The 20,897-nt window shown below is 40.2% G+C and overlaps 3 protein-coding genes across 3 annotated transcripts; 1 reads left to right on the top strand and 2 right to left on the bottom strand.

Moving 5' to 3' along the window:
* Positions 1–1,875: 1,875 nt before the first annotated feature.
* Positions 1,876–7,018, bottom strand: LOC117451302 (protein VCF1). The gene is made up of 3 exons (XM_034089532.1): positions 6,454–7,018; positions 6,088–6,205; positions 1,876–3,996 (listed from the first exon to the last, which is right to left on the bottom strand). Exons 1-3 carry the CDS (start codon positions 6,468–6,470, stop codon positions 3,772–3,774), a joined length of 360 nt encoding a protein of 119 aa, XP_033945423.1. The 5' UTR covers positions 6,471–7,018; the 3' UTR covers positions 1,876–3,771.
* A 785-nt stretch (positions 7,019–7,803) lies between these two features.
* Positions 7,804–17,037, top strand: LOC117450604 (protein HID1-like). The gene is made up of 19 exons (XM_034088454.2): positions 7,804–7,948; positions 8,566–8,715; positions 9,562–9,732; positions 10,227–10,343; positions 10,840–10,946; positions 11,061–11,177; positions 11,771–11,978; positions 12,600–12,656; positions 12,744–12,884; positions 12,972–13,062; positions 13,570–13,721; positions 13,813–13,891; positions 14,048–14,212; positions 14,330–14,557; positions 15,520–15,671; positions 15,750–15,836; positions 15,924–16,015; positions 16,103–16,261; positions 16,344–17,037. Exons 1-19 carry the CDS (start codon positions 7,883–7,885, stop codon positions 16,405–16,407), a joined length of 2,403 nt encoding a protein of 800 aa, XP_033944345.1. The 5' UTR covers positions 7,804–7,882; the 3' UTR covers positions 16,408–17,037.
* Positions 16,802–20,769, bottom strand: LOC117450607 (proton channel OTOP2-like). The gene is made up of 7 exons (XM_034088459.2): positions 20,519–20,769; positions 19,479–19,867; positions 19,268–19,404; positions 19,111–19,169; positions 18,915–19,039; positions 18,024–18,829; positions 16,802–17,922 (listed from the first exon to the last, which is right to left on the bottom strand). The coding sequence occupies exons 1-7, from the start codon at positions 20,548–20,550 to the stop codon at positions 17,752–17,754; spliced, it is 1,719 nt and encodes a 572-aa protein (XP_033944350.1). The 5' UTR covers positions 20,551–20,769; the 3' UTR covers positions 16,802–17,751.
* Between the last annotated feature and the right edge of the window lie 128 nt (positions 20,770–20,897).

Here is a 20,897-nt window from a genome sequence, read left to right as displayed (position 1 = left end):
GCTGCATGGTTGATGCCAACCCAAACACCAGCTCATGCTAGGCAACAGCTGCCCAAACACATATCAGGAAAAGTCTGGCAAAGACAGCTAAGGGTGGCAAGGTCAGCTTTGGCTTACTTTTCCTTTTTCTGCTCTTGTTCTTTTAGGTCTGACATGATTCCTATTTTGAATATACCGACGCCACTCCAAAGACTGTCCTGTAACCAGTTTGTCTTTTCCTTTTCTAAAATAAGATTGTTGAGATTATTCTAGTGTTGAAGCTGAAGGTGAACCAGACACTGATACATCTAAAACATACAGTAGTGTGGCTGTAGCTGATTACTTTAGTGTGCTTTTGCCTTTGAGGAGAGATAGGAATCTTAGCAGAGAGGACACAAAAGAAAACAAACCAAAGAATAACCCAGATTTTTTTTTCCGCTGGCCACGGTAAAAATATAACAATGTATGCGCATACATAGACCCCAGAACAAGGACAGTTCATTTAACTCTCTCCTGCCTCTCCACTCAGCTGATATGAGCCATTCATCACCGCCCACCTTCATATCTGTGCACTGCCCACTAAGGACAGTGTGTGTGATGTCTTTGTGTATTTGTGTGTGAAAACAGATTAAAGATAAATATCTTCCGGAGCCCACACTTTTTGACCCTGTTGTAGAATACCCCATCTTTTATATGATGCAGTCTGCGAGGACTTCAGCAGCTAACACTCAGAATGTGCTGCCCTCTGCTGATCATTTCATAAACATCTGGACTCAGAACATCTGCTGTCAGAAAGAACACTATCCCAGTATTTACAGTAAAAACTAGTGTGCTGTGACATTTTACTCTTGGGTCATTTAAGGATAAAAGTTTTTAGTTATTTAGTTTATCTTCTTAACCATTCACCCTGAATGATATTATCGCTGTTGTTAATGTTCTTCATAATAATATTACAACAATATTAATACTACCTCCCCCAGAAATGTTACCATTTTAAACAGCGTGTGCAAAAGAAAAGAATACACATTTTACACTGAATTCAATTTACTATATATTTACTTTGCTATGTCTCATCCATCCAGTAGGCTGTTTTAAAAATATATGTAAACGCTGATCTCTACTGCAGTTAAAGGATATTTTAACTTGATTATATGTACATTTTCGGGTAAATTATTTATTCCACATGCAATAAAGTTTTTCGTAAACAGGAATTAGATTTTTAACAAAATAAATATTTATCCAAGATGCTGCTAATTGCATTTTTGCCAGCTTAATAATTACACAGCATTTGCCTGGCTCTAATGGGATGTTTTTTTCACAATACAAAAGGCTGGTTAAAACGGAATACCTCAGATGATGCTAAAATGTAACGTTCATTTACAACTCACTAATTGTCCCTCTCTGTATAGTGCTGCATTTCAGGATAATGAGAAGGCATGCACCTGAGAAAAAAAGAGCTACATGCAGGCAGATTGCTAATCCTGAATTACCATTGGTTCATTCGTCATCTCTAATTTAGTACGGATAGGTGAAGGGAGGGAATCAAAAGAAGGCGAGTAATGAGGACCCACAGTGGCCTGCAAGGTAACCGTGGTTACGTGTGGTGCATTAATGTATGTAATCTGTTACTGTGTCTGTGACAAGACAAGGACATGTAATGTGCTAATTAAAGAAACCTTTCCCTGCTCCATTAATGATGCTCTCAATGCATGGGGAGTCATTCATTACTGGCTATTTGGAGGATGTGGGGATGGCGGGAATTCCTGTCAGCAAAACCTAATAGGTATATTCTCAAAAAGAGGAACAGTATGAATAGAACCAGATCACCGGGCATCAACATGTAGGAGAGGGAAGGAAAGGGCAAAATGCAGCTTAATACATAATAAGTAAACAATGCCTTTTTCAAAAACATTAATTTTTATTTTGGAAATGAAGGGGTATTTACAAGAAAAAAAAGTAAATGGCAGGCTAATGTCATGTACATCACTAAATACAAAAAATATTTCATTGAAAAAAATAAACCACATCTTCAAAATGCTTTAACTTCTGACACACCAGTCTGAAAATAAAATCAAAACAGCTATGCTTACTCCAGCAATGAGGCTTTAGCAATAAAACCAATCTAATGCTCAGAGAAGAGACGCACAGCCTCGTGGTCAGTGCTTGTACCTGGATGTTCAGTGCACAAGGACACACATACAGCAACCATCCAATGTTAGTGCACAAGCAGAAAGGCTTGTCTGCGATTTTAAAAACAGCATTTCAGTGGTCATATCGCAAACAAAGCCCAGGGAATGTCTTTTTGTTCCTAAAGGCTGTGATGTAACCCCCTCTGGACAGACACAACTACTTTTTCCTACATGCTCAAACGCTTCCATACAATCAAAAACTATTTGAAAAGGCTAAAAGGAGTATGGAAAGTTGTATGGAGTTTGCGGTTTGAACACCATTGTCTTGTTTGCTTTTGTGGTCATGATAAAACAATGCTGGTAATGTTGTGATCACTAAATGTTCCCACGATCACAAGAAAACAGAAGAAACCTTAACCACCTACTTATCAGACCTAATCCTATACAAATGATTCCAAGTTATTTTTTCATGGTAAGCTTCCTATCATGATCAGTTTTAACATGAATCAACTTGTATTCAGAGAATCATTACAAAATATTTCATTTCCTTAAATAACGAGAAGGGCACACGCGGAGCACAGACCTCTGCCAAGGTTGTTTCCGTGAGTAAAAGATAAAGTTTGTATCCGACCGATGATCCAGGTCCAAAATTGAATGGGTTCTCCTTTGACCCATGCTTACATTTTCCACTGAGTTTCATGAAAACCAGGCCAATAGTTTTTTTTCATTTTCCTGCTGACAAATTAATGGTCTAATAAGTCTGATCAGGAGAAAATGAAACATGTCAGTAAGCAACACCTGGTTTAGCAATCAATGGTTTTTGAAATTGTTATCAGCATCAGGACCGTCAAACATACCGTACTTTGTTAAGTATTGAAAAATGTCCTACAAGTAAGTGCAGATGGACAATTGGTAGAAGTGTTCAAAATGCCTCAACTTGCAGTGTCCTAAGTCCTAAAACAAACCACACTAAAACCAAATCACCTAACGCATAAGATGGCTCTCCACTGAATTTAACTGAACTCTAAATAATCTATATACTAACAAAATAGGGTCAGAAAGCATAACCTCCTTGGCCAAGTTACCACCCATGGTTCTACAGGTCCCTGTAGAGGGTTGCCCATCTGAATATGAAAGCAAATGAGCAGTCCAAGACAAGTGCAAATCCTCCCTGAGACTGGTCCATGTTCTTACACAGACATCAGATTCAGTACAACTTACGTACCCTACTATGAGACTAAACGAGTCACACTGACCGGCATTAAATCGTGTTTGGTGCCACTTTCTGCAGCTCCAGTAGCACTGTTTTCATACAACATTTAAGACAAAACACAGGGATCTGTCATCTTCAATCAGTCCCGTCAGAGCAGCATGTAAACCAGACTGGTCAGAAAATAAGTGGATCACAAAAAATGTGTTTAAGTTGATCACACAGTTATTATTGCTAAAATGATTATCACTTTTGATTTATTTGAATGATGAATCCCCTCCAGATACCTGACCAAGTGCTGATCGCTTCATCCACAGGTATGTTAGAGCTGTGGGAGATCACAGTAACTGGAGATGGGTGGGAAGAGCTGAATGAAGTGAATCAGCATGTGGGGCTCCGGCATGCCTCAGGGACTCGCTCCTCTGGTGGCACACAGAGAGAGACATGGGGTCGTCATGTGTCTCTGATTGGATATCGGCTCTGCAGGCTCTGGAAGTGGGCGTGCTTCAGGATGCGGTTGATCTGCAGGTAGGTCACCAGGCTTGTGGCGCCACCGGCCATTTCTGTAGAGTCCCCGGAGCCGACCGGACTGCTGGGGCCCACAACACACTGACTGCCACAGCTCCCAGCCGCATGCTCCGGACTGCTGATACTGCTGCTGCTCTCACTGTTGGAGGACTGAAATGCAGATGTCACATTAGCAGTGCGTGAACTAGATATGAATGTCAACATTAAGGGTGGTTTTCTCTGGATACATTCAAAGCCTTTTAACCAGGCTTGCTGCTCATGCCTTAAACACTCGGGTATCAGTTTAACCAGTAGAGAGTAGGGGTGTAACGGTTCACAGAAGTCACGGTTCGGTTCATACCTCGGTTTGGGGGTCACGGTTCGGTACAACAAGAAAAAGCAAAAAAAAAGTCCCAAATGCATAATTCCAGGTTTGTTGTTATTTATTTTTGAACAGTAGTGCAAGTTTCAGTTTAAAAATAAGGAACTCTTGACATTTTGAATAATTAACTGTATTAAACAGTTAAAAACAAACCACACACACTCAGATGGCCATATTATCTATAATGGCTTATGTCAAACAAAAAGGTTTCATCAAGCTGTAAAACTAAAAAGAATGTCTAACATCATAAATAATAAGAGAGTGTTTCCAGAGCGCAAAGTCATTGAAAAACATATGCCAAAAGCTTCCGTTATTTATTTTGGTTTCACGGCTTTCATGTCTATTGGCTTCTTAAAAACAGCGGGGATCAGCTGTTGAACTGCTGTTGTCTTTTGCCGGGCTCCGGTGATTGGCAAATCTGGGTGATGCCTTCTGATATGATTTAGCATGTTTGGCGTGTGTTCCCATTAGCATACCGCACCGCTATCGAACAACGCCGACACACCGTCCTCGTCCGATCCACCACTCGCACACCTCATCGTTGTTGTAGTCCACAGGGAACCCGAAATGTTCCCACACAGCTGATTTAAAAGAAGCAGGTGAGTTCTAGCTCCTGTGTGTTATCTGAAATCGCCATACTAACTTTTCTTCTTCTTGTATTTTGTTCGTTTTGTTGTTGTTTCTTCTTGTTCTTCATTTGTTGTTTAAGGGCGGCTGGCAAACAGCTTTTAGGCGCAATACCGCCCCCTGGATTATAAATAGTGTAGTGGATGCTGCCCTGAAGGACAGACTTTTTTCCCCACTCGTAAAAAAAAGGTGTATTCGCAGTGTGACTGCATGTGCCGAACCGTGAGGTCCGAACCGTGACGGTACGGGACGAATACGGATACCGTTACACCCCTAGTAGAGAGTGATGTTAGGATGAAATCTAAATCTAAATTACTATTATTCTATCCATAGCTTAACGGTGGGACCTAATATATAATCCATCTCCTATGTAAACTCTGAAGGTCAGATTGTTTGGTAACAATGACAGTACTAAAGGTGGTGTATTCCATGAAAGTTTGAGGATTTTACAAATCAGACAATGAAAAGTAGATAAAACAGATAGGGTAACATATTTTATCCCAGTTCTCCCCATGTGTCACTTTTAATGCACCTGAGATACAGTGGCAGTCACTAATACGTCTCATATTTAGCCCTGCTTTTCGGGCTCATTGTGATCACTAACGGAGAGGAGAATGCTGACGAAACTTCTCAACATTCTGGACAACGAGTCTCACCCCCTGCATGCCACACTGGTTTCCTACCGGAGCACTATAAGCTGTAGACTGAGACCACCACGGAGCGCACAGGAGGTCTTTCCTCCCAGTGGCCATCAAACTCTATAACTCTTCACCCTTCAGTAAAGGGAACTGAGAACTTCCTCATCGCCACTATGTGCAATATAAATACCATTACAAAACACTCTCTGCTATATAACGTGCAATATTATTATTAATAATAATGTTCTATAATAACGTGCAATTACGTATCTGCGAATACGTTTTTTTGCACTACTAAATACTGCTTGTCACTGTACAGTACTTTACATTAATGATGTGTCTATGTTTCCTGTAGATCTGCATTGAATTGCTCTTTGTATTTTTGTGAATCTGGCAAAACAATTTACTTCGGGATAAATAAAGTCCTATCTTATCTTATCTTAACTCAAAAGGTGACTAAATAATTAATTGTTTCAGTTTTTTTGTTCTTTGTTTAGACAAATTGAACTTAACTACATTTGCTGACATCTGCTGCTGCAGCACATTTAGTGAAAGAAGACAACTGTCCAGCTTCTTCAGTATTACTATAGTAGGCCTCATGACAGTGTTATGTACCTCAGAGTCCCACGCATCCCGGCCCGGCTCAGGAGAGAGCGTGTGAGATCTGCTCTGCCTCTTGGCCTGAGGCACCAGGTGGCCACTCTCCTCATCACCGCCGCTGCGCTGACGTTTCCTGTTTGGGTTTCAAGCACATCCACACACGCATTTTAAACACATATAGCCTCTAGCATGTATATGTTTGCTGTGACACATGAACGATCAACTGCAGCTCGCATGTTTCAACACCAACCCCATAATCACAATTATTTTAAATGGCTGATGCAGGTGGTTGATATAGGCCACATCAACGAAACTAAAACATTTATTTCGAGCAATATCTCATCAGTTAGCGTCATATTATATATTGTACGCCTCCCTTACCTGTTTTCAGTCAACATATGATGACACTAAATCAATCTCGGTGAGTTCCCGTTGTTTTTGTTCTGATCAGTACCGAGGACCCGAACAGTTGACGTTATCGACTTGTTAGCTTGATTCCTTTCAGTCGATGGCCTATCGCCTGAGTTAGCAAAATAGCCTTGCCAAGCTAGCTAATTATGGTAAATATGAATGTGAAACTATAAGACATTTTGGCAACACCGAAAGGATTATCGTGTATAATGAACTACTCAAAATTGTAAATAATTGGTAATTAAAAATTGCATAGTAACCGGGTCTTGCCGAAATAGCATTAAGCTAGCTAGGACAGTTAAAAAAGCCAGTCACAAACGCTAGGTTAAAAGCTAACGCACTGCTAGCTAATCTTCGAAGCTGACGCTCTTAAATAGCTGACAAAGGCACATACTGCAGAAAAAAAGTAAAGTTTCCTTGTCACAAATCTAACGATCTCAGTGCCAAAGCCCGAGTATAACAGCTATTTTTGTTCAACCTATCTAGCTAAAACAGCCAGAACCACAACCAACCGCGACAGTTGTGTTTACATGGCACTGCGCATGCGCGAAAACAGCAGTGTTGCTTTTAAGGGCTGTAAGGAAAAATAAACTATACTGTGCTAGTAGGACATTCAAATCAGAGTTTAATGTGGAATCAGATATGTGAAGTGTATTACGCACGATAGTTATGATACAAATTATTATAAGGCAAATTATGAATATCATTTACACGTATGCAATGAGGATAACATCGTTTTTCAAAAAAAAAACAAGGGGCTTACGAGTAGCACTAAAATGCAGCATGTCATAACACTGGTGCACATTTTGCAGTACACGATAAAGCGTTTGATAATATATAATAATACTAGTAATTCATTTGAATTAAACTTTACAATTCGTTTTTTTAAAACAAGATTCTTCTGTAAAAAGCAAGTGGTCTTATTAATCAGACACACCAATTGAATAACTATGACATAAGGCTCTGACAAAAATGGTACATTCCCCAAAAGATGTCGCTGTTTTAAACCTAATACTACAACACATTGCAGACCGATGTAAATATTACTTTAAGGGTTGGAATAAAAAAACTGCTTCTTCAATAAATTAGATCTACAATGTAACAGAAAGTGGGTGTCTGAACGTAAAATCAGTATGGTTATTTTATAATATGGAAACATTTCTCCCCTAAGGAAAAATAAATAAATCACAGTCTTTAGGCTGTATAGCAGTTTAAAATACTAGAAACAAAACAATTCAATCTGACTCAATTGTTGACATCTTCCCAACCCGGAAGTTACACCCTGCAGCAGGTCCAGCCAGCCAATAGAGTAAAAAACGCCTCCGCCAATGACTCAAGCGAAGGACGGAGGTGAGATTAACAGGGATCCTCAGCAGCAGCGGCCCTGTTAGTAATCGCAATGGGCAGCACCGACTCAAAACTGAACTTCAGGAAAGCAGTGATCCAGCTGACAACAAAAACACAGGTACATGCGCTTCCAATACAGCTGAACAAAGGGTACAATTGATAGATATTGTGCCGATGAGCGCGCTGGAGAGCATCACCGAGGAGATGACGCGTATGATGGGGTAGCGATAGGAGAACAGTCCCATGTTGCATGCAACATCTCAATATTTATTTTCCATTACCTAAGTGTTCCTAAGGTCGATGTTAAAATCACTGTTGTCCAAATATGTCGTATTTGTCATGGATTCATTTATGGTTTATTCTACGATGCAAATCACAAGATGTGTTCATGTTTTGGTATTTTATGGAGGAAAAAAAGATGGCTTTGCTAAATCAAAGCTGATGACGTAGTCTGGCGTTTGCAGATGCGGCAGGTGGACAGTGCTAGACCAGGGTGCCATATCATGTTTCCTCACTGCTGCTGCTAGAATAGAGCTTGTGTTTACATTGCCATTAGGTCGGCCATGGATGGGCTATGCAGACAAAAGAAGGTGCATTCTGAATTAAAAGGGCTATATTATATTATTATAAATGCACTTTAAGATTATTAGGGCTATCGTTTTTTTAAATCTCCCTGAAATGAAATGCTCCATTTGACTCATATGGGAATTAAAAAGTAAACATGTTTTTTCACAGCCAGTGGAAGCCACAGACGATGCCTTCTGGGACCAGTTCTGGGCAGATACCACCACCACGGTCCAGGATGTTTTTGCACTGGTGCCAGCGGCCGAGATAAGAGCTGTTCGAGAAGAGTCCCCCTCCAATTTAGCAACTCTCTGCTATAAGGTACACACTGAAGAAACTGTTAATGCATCTGTGTAACACAAACTTGTTTATAATGTTAGATTGCATAGGGCTGCTCCTTGTTTCGAGAAATAGTAATGTTTGTTAGAGCCCAGCAGAGGAGTCTGTCAGCAAAGCACTGCCTCGTGCTTTCAGACGAGGGAATAAGTGAGTCAACTCTCCCTTCCTTTCCCTTCACTTCCTGTCTCTTGGTACCAGTTTCCGTTTGAAGTCGCCTATCAAAAACAAAACAGGCATACTTGGTACTTAGAGCCTAATTAAATAAAGAGGAGGAGACGAGAGCCCTTGAAGCTGCTAATTCAAAGGGGTTTGTTACATATCACATGCTGGTGATTGAATTTAGATCAAGAATTATTTTCAAGTAAATATGTGTTGAAGGCCTATAACAAAAACACATGTCCCCATATCTTTCAAACAATATACCTCCCAGTGTAATCAAAACACATATATTTTAACAATCAATTTATTAAGTGCTGCAGGTTTTTTGTCTTCCAAAAATAAAATCAATATTGTCCAGTTGATATGATACTATTAACCTTATAATACTCTTATAATAAAAGTATTATAAGGGTCTGCTCACTCTAAAAGGCTTTCTCAACATACAATTATTATAATTAACAAATAATGTTGTGCTAAAAAGAAATGGCCATAATCTTTTTTATGGAACAAGATGCCTCAGAAATGATGGTGTTTATTATTGTACTGAGCATGTTGGCTGGGTAATTATTAACCGACTGAGACCAAACCGTGAAAAAAAATAAGAGCATGTTGTTCAGCACATCACTAAATGCTTCAATACCACACATCTCATTCCTCTGTTGTCCTTAGGCCGTGGAGAAGCTGGTGCAGGGTGCAGAGTCTGGTTGCCCCACAGAGAGGGAGAAGCAGGTGGTCCTGAACAGCACTCGCATCCTCAGCCGCATCCTTCCCTACATCTTTGAGGACCAGGACTGGAGAGGATTCTTCTGGTCCACTGTGCCCGGGGCTGGGCGGGCGGGGGTGAGTGGGAACAGGAATCAATCAGTCAGAAATGCTTTGTTTATTCCTGGGGGAGACAATCAAAACAAGTCTTTTAATTACACAGCACTCACTCTTAAATGTTGTTATAAGTAAGTGTTGACGACATCTTACTTTGAAAACCTGATGTTGTTCAGGTAATAACAAATATAACAAACAATATAACATTATGATAATGCTTCTCAGATGCTAACTTACTTTGAACATACGATACAGTGTGTATAGCATTACAAGTTATCAGCCTGGTCTTTTTATATGTAAACCTCTTTTATTTAAGTTAAAGTTGTTTCCCATTCCAGTAGTAATGAGGTGTTTTTGACTTTTTACCTGTAGAGACGAATAACTCAGCTGTACTGAGACATTTCTGACAAGCCTTTGCAACATCTTTGACCATTTACACAATACCTTTCAATGAAGGATACAGAATATTGCTGATCATCTGGATCTAGTCTCATACATGTGTCCATCTTTTCCAGACTGATGAGCTGGATGATGATGATGGAGCCCGACCTCTGGCCGAGTCTCTGCTCCTGGCCATCGCTGACCTCCTCTTCTGCCCTGACTTCACTGTGCACAGCCATAGGAGAGGCCCTGTGAGTATCCATTTTGTTATATTGCCGTGTCAAATCCATCCAGCATTAATCATCAATGATAGGTTTTTTAAAAAGCTGGGAATGGTTAACATGTATTTTGACTGTAAAGATACCTTTTTTAGCATTGTTTCCTACTTCCTCGTTCTTATGTTGCCCAACTAACCTGTAACGCTAGTTTTTGAAAATACTTTGCATAGAAAAAGATCACAATTGTCATTCTCACCAGGAAGAATTCCTCAACTCTCATGAGCAAGAAAGGAATTTTCCGTCAAACCACAACTCTGTTAACAGTAAATGCTCTTAAGGGGTTTAAACTTCCTTGGTAACCTTTGTTATTCTATGCTAATTATTTAATCACTTCTACATTTCCACAAGCCACACATCATGGAAATATTTATTATTAATTTGCTAATCTTTTTTTTGATATATATGATTTATTTGTATATGCTAATCTTAAACTAATTTTAATCTGGATATTTGTTGTGACCTCATCCAGGACTCAGTAGAAAACATGCAGTCTATAGACAGCTGTGAATACATCTGGGAGGCAGGGGTGGGCTTTGCACAGTCGCCCCCTCTCAATTACATCCATGATCTAAATAGGTGAGTCAGCCGGCTTGACAGGATCTGTGACACGTACAGGTTTTACTCTCTTATTTTTACATGGGTGACTTTTTTCTGTCAACCTCTAAGTTCTTTTTTACTGATCCTCTTCAGGACAGAGCTGCTGAGATTGTTACTAACGTGCTTCTCTGAGGCCATGTATCTGCCTTCCTCTACGGATAACAGCGTCCTCAACCCTTGGGTGACATTCTTCTGTTCCACAGAAAACAGGTAATAAGCAGATTTAAGCAAGTTCACAAATGTATGGACAAACACATGCAATGATGCCCAGCAAACCGTTATGTAAATGTTTACCCTTTCATTTGAAATGCCAGAGGAAGTAAAACCTTGATTAGATGACGTTTTTATTACTGTGAATACATGGACTACCTTTAACCAGAATTAAGCCATGGCAGATAATCAAAGAGTTACAGTTTTAACCAAAACAATCTAGTCCAAAACCTTTCAGAGCTTTCAAACGCACTTCATGATTAACATCACAAGTTGATCTGCTCATTATTATGGAGATCGCATTTAGATGAGGAAAACATTTCTTATATGCAGCTCTTTTAGATCTTTCTTTACAGTCAAACTATTATTTCCAAAGTCTTGAATTGTGTTGCTGAATGGTCTTTCATGCTTACACATATTTATATAACTATGAATGCATTCCGATTGTCTTGTGAACTACTTACATTCTGCATTGACTTAAATAGGGGAGTTCATTACAAAATAGAGTATATAACATTTTTCCTTAAGAAAAATGGTATGGGTAAATTCTAGCACATCATTCTGTAACCTGGTCTTTATGTCCTTTTCCCTAGACATGCTCTGCCTCTGTTCACCTCTCTGCTGAATGTGGTGTGTGCCTATGATCCAGTGGGCTATGGCATCCCGTACAACCACCTGCTCTTCTCCGACTACCGGGAGCAGCTGGTGGAGCAGGCGGTTCAGATCCTCATTGTGACGCTGGAGCATGACGGAGGGGTTCCACATCGACCTCCCTCCCCATCCAGCATTGAGGAACAAGAGGTACGAGACCAATACATACTCAAAGAAATCCATTTGATCACTGAATGAAAGTCCCCTACGTGTATTGGGGTTACAGATGGGGTCCAAAACTAGCAAGCCACATGAATGTCTGGGAGCAAATTAATTTTATATGCTACACAAATATGGCCAGGATCCGTTGAATTTTCGGAATATTGGGTTGCCGATCAGAATTTTCTAAAGGGGGGTTCGTTTAGCCTGAAACACTGGAAATAACTAAAGGATAAGTTAAAAAAGAAAGTAGAAAGAAAGGGAGGTCAAAGAAAACTATTTCTGCTAAAAAGTTAGCAATGATTGACAGTCAGACCTAAACATTTCAGATGTGTGTATCTCACACTGCACTGTAACTTTTATGTACCTTTGGTATTCATGTTTTATTATATTTTCTTTTAAATGAGTGTTTTTAAATGCCATTATCTTTGCTTTTAAATTTGTGTTTTTAAATGCCCTTTTATAATATGTTTCTTAATACTCTTAATGTCTTTCATTTTTGTAAAGCACTTTGAATTGCCTTGTGTTGAAAGGTGCTATATAAATGAACTTGCCTTGCCTTGAATGGCATTGTTTAATGTGTTCTTAAATCATCTTTTTATCTTGGTGCAGACTGCAGGCCCTGAAAACCTTTTTGTGAATTATCTGTCAAGGGTCCACAGAGAAGAGGTAGGCTGATTGTCATTTCTATTAAAAAACATAAAGATTTACCATATAAAAATGTCAAAAGCAAATCTTCTCCCTCTCTGTTGGCAGGACTTTGACTTTGTGCTGAAGGGCCTAGCTCGTCTGCTGACCAACCCTTTGACTCAGACTTACCTGCCTAACTCTACAAAGAAGATCCAGTTCCACCAAGAGCTGTTGGTGCTTTTCTGGAAGCTTTGTGACTTTAACAAGGTTTGAACAAATAACAAAAAATGAAATGTTTGTTTGATTAGGAGCTTTGTTTTATTCAACAACATCTCTTGTGTGCTCCCATGACAGAAGTTCCTGTTTTTTGTCCTGAAGAGTAGTGATGTGCTGGATATTTTGGTTCCTATACTCTTCTACCTGAATGATGCCAGGGCTGACCAGTGTAAGTTTCAACCCAGTGTTTTCAGATGGTCCTTGCACCCAATAAATCTCTAATAAACATTTAGTTAAAGGTATCAATATATTATAGGTCTCAGAGATATACAAAACATGTCTCTGACGTGTTTGGTTCAAAATACCAAACAGATCATGCATTGCAGCATCCCATAATCCCCTCTGTTTCAGCCCTGTTTCAAAAGTGCTGATTCTCTGTCTGTTACTTTAGATAAAAATAAGGAGCCACTCCCCACGCCTCACTGACAGATATATTTGGTTAAAAAATAACACAACGGTGCTCTAGGAGGAGATTCAGGTGATAAGGGGGGGGGGGGGGTACCTTGGTTGGTGATTAATTAATTAATGGTTACACAAGAGAATCTTTTTTCCTGAAACATTCAGAATCTCTTTACACAGAGGGGCGACATTATTAAGTATGAAAGAAATGAAAACGTGGATTTTGCATAATAGGTGACCTTTAATTATATTCTGATGTGGTGTTTTATGGCTGCAGCCCGTGTTGGACTCATGCACATTGGTGTGTTCATTTTGCTGCTGCTGAGTGGAGAGAGAAACTTTGGCGTGCGTTTGAATAAGCCCTACTCCGTCCATGTGCCTATGGACATCCCTGTGTTCACGGGGACTCATGCCGACCTGCTTATAGTGGTGCGTGGTGACTACAGATTCTGAAATGGTCTTAATTCCTGCCAAATATAGTTAGTTAATGCTCACAGCTGTCACTGTCTTTGTTTTGTAGGTATTTCACAAGATTATCACCACAGGCCACCAGCGTCTCCAGCCTCTGTTTGACTGCCTACTCACCATTGTTGTAAACGGTGAATTGCTCTGGCGCCATCTGTCTGGCAACACACACCTTTTATTTGCAGCATCAATTACTTAAACATCTTATCATCTCATAATAAATAGATGCCACTTAATCAAATAAAAATGGTTAAAGTCTTCCTTATTTAATGACATTTCTCATCCTGCAGTGTCTCCCTATTTGAAGAGCCTTTCCATGGTGGCAGCCAATAAACTGCTCCACCTGCTGGAGGCCTTCTCCACCACCTGGTTCTTGTTCTCTGTAGCCCAGAACCATCACCTTGTGTTCTTTCTTCTCGAGGCTTTCAACAATATTATCCAGTACCAGTTTGATGGTAAGGAAAAGCTGACATGTAACGTAAGGATTTGAAATGCCTTTTTGCTTTTGTGGAATAAACTTAGTAAGACATTTTGTAACATAATAAATCCTGCCCTCTTTCCATCACTTCAAGGAAACTGCAACCTGGTGTACGCCATCATCCGCAAACGCAACGTCTTCCACCAGTTGGTCAACCTGCCCTCTGATTCTGCCTGCATCCAGAAGGGTTTGCAGAGGAAGAGGAAGACTCCGGATGTCATCTCCCGCACCAGCTCTCAGGAGACTGTATCCATGGAAGGCTCGCACCCTGCTGTGCCGGCAGAGCCTGGCACACTGAAGACCAGCCTGGTTGCTATACCAGGTACTGACATATTGGGTGTTTCTCAAAGTCGAGTACACTTGCTTGGTAGCACATGTCTTCCGAGTCACTTGCTTCAGAAGCGAGGCAAGAATACTTCCTGGCATTTGGAAAACGAAGAGTGGAACAGGCGAGCAAGTGTGCAGGTGTGCGTCATATGAGAGGCCCCGCCTTACAGTGTCCGCCACAGATTTTGGGAAATTGGTCCGTGCGCAAAGCATTGTGGGGGTTTTAAGACCTCGGAGTCTACACATGTGCAGCCTCGAAATTTCTCGCTACAAAGTACGCCGGGCTCGGTAGAATTCCAAGTATGCTGGACATTGGAGCAGTCCTTCGGCGGCACTCGATGACTTAGTATGCTTGAAATAGCGGCTCTGGAGCAGCTTTACTCGACATTGAGAAACGGACATTAACCCTTATTGTGTTATTGAAGGGTTAAATTGGATCATAGGTCAACTTGATATGTTAAGACATTGACTACTAAATAACTTTTGACTGTAGGGTGGGTGTTTGTCCTTTGTACAATCTTACACAAGTTAAGCACAATAATAAGCTTAGTGTCATAATAAGAGGACAAACAAACATTTACTTAAATTTGATAACAAAATAGTTATCCAAACAGATGTAAATAGTGTATTTTTTTCAAAGTTTTGCAGTAGCAACTATTAACAGCAGGAAGAAATTGTAGAGCCGACTGAAAATAAACTTTAGTACCGATGTTTATCGTAAAAATTAATCAGTTACACAGGGGAAATGGCTAATTGTGTTTTTATTGGCTGTTGGCCAAAAACTGGAGCTCTGTGGTACAGAAGAATACACTACAGTGTATCAGGTTTTGGATACACAGACAACACATATACATTTTGGTTTTGGTGTTTTCATGGGTTTGTTGAAAAAATAAATTAAATCACCCGACATATCTTGCAAATAATGATTGGCTTTCTGTGTTTTTTATGTTTTTGCAGCTATCGATAAACTGACTGAAAAGTCCCAGGTGTCAGAGGATGGCACCATGGTGTCAGTCCAAAAGACAGGCACCTCACAAGCAGCCCCCTCAGAGCAAAGTGCAGTCACTGGGACCAGTGACACAGAGTCCAACTCAGGCAGAGAGAACGAAGTAAGTGTGTGCGTTTGTGTGCAGGTCTCCGTTTAAAAGAATAGCAAAGTTAGTTAATCTTTTACTTTACATTATTAGGATGTTTTCTACACTGAAGCAGAAATGGAGAGAAGGCATTTTTCAATAGCGTCTTCAACATCTTCTTGGGCTCCAACACCAGAATGGGTCAGTATCTGATCTTGCTTTCAGCCTCTCCTAAATTTAGATGTGGCAGAATGTGTAACTTATTTGAATGTATCTTTATTGTCCCAGGTCCTCTCCTGGAAAAGTAAACTTCCCCTGCAGACAATAATGCGACTTCTACAGGTGCTGGTTCCCCAGGTGGAGAAGATCTGCATCGACAAGTACATAACCGATTTCTCTTTAATCGCCATGTAGTATCTTTTGAAATGTTACCTTGTTTTAATGTGTGCTCACTTGTCTCACTGCAGGGGTCTGACAGATGAATCAGAGATCCTGAAGTTTCTCCAGCATGGCACATTAGTCGGCCTGCTGCCAGTTCCTCACCCTATCCTCATCAGAAAGTATCAGGCCAACGCGGGCACTGCCATGTGGTTTCGCACCTACATGTGGGGGGTTGTTTATTTGCGGTAAGTCAACCACAAGAGCTGAGAATTATGCAACAGTCTATTCACACTGACTAAACACCTACATCTGATTTTGATTTTCCAGCAATGTGGACCCTCCTATCTGGTATGACACTGATGTCCGCCTTTTTGAGATTCAGAAGATGTAAGCAGAAGAATGGAACTGTTCAACTCCAGGGTTTCTCCTCCCTTCATTATCTGCTTGGCTCCTGATAAACCTCACTGTGTTTAACTTGCCTCCCTAATCAACATGTATTCACTACCAACTTTGTTAGGCAAGTCATTGTAAGGGGTAGATACCTTTCAGATAATGGGAGAGGATTGAATTATCAAAATTGCCCATGAACTACTGTGTTTGTACATTTCTCAAGACCATAGAATGTCTGGAGCATTTACTGAAGGCTGAGGCTCTTTTCTTGGCAGCATACCAGTCAAAAATGAAATATTGGTAAACTTTGCCGTCAGCTCTTACTATAGAATATATTATCATTTCCAAGAGAGGCTTGTAAAATATCCTGGAGGGCACACTATTGGTGTTTCACGTTATTTGTTGTAATTGCCATGCTTTAAGTGCACTCTCAACTGGTTGTCTAATCAAATGGATGTAGTTTGTGACAATTTACGCTACAGGATTTGAGACAATTATACAGATTGTATGTTTTTATGTATATGACCAGGTTTTTGTTTGGATCTGGTCGGCTATGCTTACAATGCTTGATGTTGAAAATTGTATTTTACGTAAATTATCCTGAAAATATATATTGATATGCATCTGTGAATGTTGAGTTGGTTGCATTCTTGAACTCTGTGCTTTAATGGGAAAGACGTGAAACTACTGGGTCACACTTTAGACTTTAACAGTGTAGAGTCTCATCAATACTGAAAGAAAACTTAAATTCTCACTGAATCATAACTGCTAAATTATTAATTGTTTAAAGTGAAAAATACATATTTTGGACCATAACCACTAGAAGGCACTATTGCCCAGCAAGCAACCAGTAAAATTATATTTTCTTGTGAAATACTGGGTACCCCTTGAAGCCTCTAAAAAGGATCAAATCAATACATAATCATAATTAATATGCGATTATATTATCTATACCCAAAATACTTTAAAAAGGGTCAAAGTCATAAGGGTTGAAACCATTTGTAATGTTTACAGTCCAGTTTCTTTTGATCCTTTAAATAAAAACCTCTGTCCGTTGCTAAATTGGCCATTTGCCTTTGAGGAAAAATACAAAATCCTGGTCATAAATAATACATTTAAATGCTAGTGCCTGTAAAGTGCAGCACATTATGAAAGGCATATCCATCTTAAATACAAATTAATATTGTTATTTAAATGTTGGCCAACAAGTTATACATGACATGTATTTTATGTTTAAAATCATATTTATTAATATAACAAGGTCAATGTATACGTTTGATAAATAAAAATGGACATTAAATAAATGCAGAGTAAAGTTATTCTGCATTCCCAAACAGAAGTCCATCTACGACATTATGTACACCTCAAAGAGACTGGCGACAGAGTGTATACGGTAGAAGATTCCAAAAGGAAGTCCAATATTCACAATGGCCGTCCACATTGAGACGTTGTAGAATTTTATCTCTATGGGATGATCAAACTGGGGACGAGCACCAAAGGCGGGCATGATCCACAGCTGAAGAGTAAGAAAATAAGGACACGTTTAAAAAACAGAAACATTACTGATCATTGGTTTGTTTCAATATAATCAATGAAAGAAAATAAGCTTAAACTTACAATAATGTTGGCAAGCAGTAGAAAGGCACAGACTTCCTTTAGTACTCTTCTCTTCCAACTAGGCTTATCACAGCTTGAAGCCAGGAAGTAGCTGGACTTATGGCTTTCCTGAACAATGATAATCTCTGGATTTTCCTGGAAAGCATGAGGGTTTGTGTGCAGAGCCGCTTCCTGCATCACATGGAAGGGCTCCCGATGGAGGCCTTCGATGATGAAGTAATTCTGCAGGCTGAGCTGTAGCACTGTCAGCAAGGCCCAGGTCAGGTTGAGGGCGTTCAGATATCCTCTGGCTTCTATCGCCACCACTGCCACGATAGTGAAATAGCTGATGACGAACTGCCCCAGTGAGGCTCCCACCAGCAGCCCCACATCCAGGCTGCGGGTTGGATTCTTCTCAGATGCGTGCTCCCTGTGGTCCAACCTGTAGATGATGCAGCCAATCACAGTGGAGAGGGACATCATGCTCACTATCACTATATTCATGATGAAATGGATCAGCAGAGCCTTGTCTGTTTTCGTCACATCCCCTGTTTCTATGTCCACCTCGTACACTATGAATGTTGCAAGTCCTGCCACCACCAGGAGGACGCCGGTCAAAGGTCCCAAACACACATCCTTTATGCGGAACTTGACCTTGTGATGGCGGTGATTGTCCACAAGCCGACCAACGTTTTTCCACATGACGTAGGCCATAGCCGAAGCAAAGAGACTGTATTCTATGTTGAAGGGATACAGGTAGTAGGAGGCCTCTTTGATGGTGTAGCATGCCGAGTAACTGCAATTACACTTCTTATTGACAACGCTAGCTGAAATGGAAGATTAAGTTATTTTTCTCTTATTGATGCTAAAATAAAATCTGAAAGACTTGAACATAAACCCATCTTGAAATACCTCTGTGCATCCTTGGTGAGACATTGTAGTTTAGATCAGGAATGTCAGTCTGGTGAAGAGATTCCTCAGTGACGGCTGCCATCCATACCACCAGGTTAGTTGAAAGCGTAAGAGCAAGCCCACATCTGGAAGAATGAAAACATGAGTGTGCAGCAAGAATAGGTATATTTTCTGATGAATAAAGAAAATGATTTACCGTGTCAAATGTGTGTGTTGCTGCACACAGTCCTTCACATGAATCCACAGGAAATATGTCTTAAAAGCAAACAGGGTTTTGTTCAGTTTTCCCAACTCATCAACAGATTGCACGTTCTTGCAACACATTAACATAACGTTTTTAAAATAAAAACAACCTGGACAAATAGAAACACAGCTTGGACGACAGGAAATGCAACTTTAACAGCAGAGTCACAGTGAAGGTAGCCCACAGCGATGGCAATCTTGAAGATGTCCATGATGAGACTGAGAAGTCCAAACAGTAGAAGTCCAGCTGGAACAAAAACATTAAAGTGATTCAATCTTGAAATGACATTCACCTAAAACCTAAACCAAGAATGAACTGACCTCGGAGCCATGCAGGCCCTGCATGGCCATCTCTGAACGAAACAGCCTCATCCTTAAGTGAGGTGAAGACTGTGTGAAACAGCATCCACGACATTGTGAGGAGTAGGAGAATGATGAGGAAGATTTGCCTGTGTACAGCAGTAATGGCCACACTGTTGAAGGCACTTCCGCTAACCAGAGCGCAGCCCAGGATCAGGATGTTGATGCAGATAATGCCATACAGCCATCCACCACCATGGTGGGCCCTCTCCATCACGTCCTCAATATGGTGAATGCTGTCCCTAACACTGGTATTATGGGAAGGACTGGTCAAATGTTGGATGTTGTCCATCTGTGCTGCTGTCTCCATGTTGGATGGATGGGCCTCCACAACATCATTTAGAGTTTTTCTACAAAAGAAAACAAGTAAAAAAAAAAGAACAGTTACCAGCTGACAACAAAATACAATTTATGAGCCTTCACTGAAATATTGTCAGCTTCAATATTTCTAAGATTGAAGGTTTATTTTTAAAAAAGAAAGTTAAATGATCTCTTTAAAACGGCCCCCACTCCTTCTTCATTAAAATACACAGAATCTCTAAACATGCAAATAATTTCCACTTATAAATTAAATTATTGGACTCATCCTCCAAGTTTAGTCAATCATCTCCTTTACACACAAAAGGGCATTAGAATATCCAATACACATTTCAATATGAAATCGAGTCCAGTAGGGTTACATGAGTCAGACCAGAATAACAAACATATTACACTAATCTGACAGTGTCAAAAGAAAAAAGTTAGAATATTCCTTTATGTAGAATGTAGATTGATCAGATAATGTATTGGATCGCATTTAAATTGTAATTCAATCGTGCACCATAAAGAGTATCCATGGCCTACAATTTACAAGTTAACTTAACATTTAAAGCAATAGTTATACGTTGGACCCCAGACTCATAATATGATATTAAAACATTTCAGGGATAGTCCTCTGAACCTATACTCGGCCCAGTTTAATATAAAAAGTAGGAAAATACATCCCTCCCCCACAAACTTACCTAGAGAAAAGTTTGTTGCAGGTCCGGAACATTTGTCGAGCTACATGTCTATCCGGCCAAACTGGGCCTGTACACGACTAAAAGGCAGGAAAAGGTCTCAGGACACCCGGACCTGTTTATATCATTTCAACGATGAAATGCATATGGTTTGAGAAAACACACTGGGCGTTGGAATTCATGAAATAAGTGTTATTCTCCCTGCTGGTGGAGTGCACACAAAGCTCGCTCACCACCAGTAGCAGTAGCCTAACCTAAATGAACAGGTGTAATGAGTTTCAACTGATTACTTATTGTCTCGCGCCGTCGAACGCACAGTGCAGCCCAAACAAATTTGTATCATGGGAAGTTCCGATCGTCACTACCAAGTCAACTCCCGTCT

The sequence above is a fragment of the Pseudochaenichthys georgianus genome, chromosome 8 (assembly GCF_902827115.2).
Source record: "Pseudochaenichthys georgianus chromosome 8, fPseGeo1.2, whole genome shotgun sequence".
Classification (NCBI taxonomy): Eukaryota; Metazoa; Chordata; class Actinopteri; order Perciformes; family Channichthyidae; genus Pseudochaenichthys; species Pseudochaenichthys georgianus.
This window is presented reverse-complemented; position numbering and strand designations above follow the sequence as displayed.

Bases quoted from the DNA above. Each gene is read 5' to 3' on its own strand.
- LOC117450607 (XM_034088459.2), bottom strand. From the start codon at position 20,550: ATGTTCCGGACCTGCAACAAACTTTTCTCTAG. The intron at 18,830-18,914 runs GTATTTCAAGAT...CTTCCATTTCAG, and splicing joins CTCACCAAGGATGCACAGAG to CTAGCGTTGTCAATAAGAAG. The intron at 17,923-18,023 runs GTAAGTTTAAGC...CTTACTCTTCAG, and splicing joins TACTGCTTGCCAACATTATT to CTGTGGATCATGCCCGCCTT.
- LOC117451302 (XM_034089532.1), bottom strand. The intron at 3,997-6,087 runs GTACATAACACT...TCTGCATTTCAG, and splicing joins GGGATGCGTGGGACTCTGAG to TCCTCCAACAGTGAGAGCAG.
- LOC117450604 (XM_034088454.2), top strand. From the start codon at position 7,883: ATGGGCAGCACCGACTCAAAACTGAACTTCAGGAAAGCAGTGATCCAG. The intron at 10,947-11,060 runs GTGAGTCAGCCG...GATCCTCTTCAG, and splicing joins TACATCCATGATCTAAATAG to GACAGAGCTGCTGAGATTGT. The intron at 15,837-15,923 runs GTCAGTATCTGA...TTATTGTCCCAG, and splicing joins GGGCTCCAACACCAGAATGG to GTCCTCTCCTGGAAAAGTAA.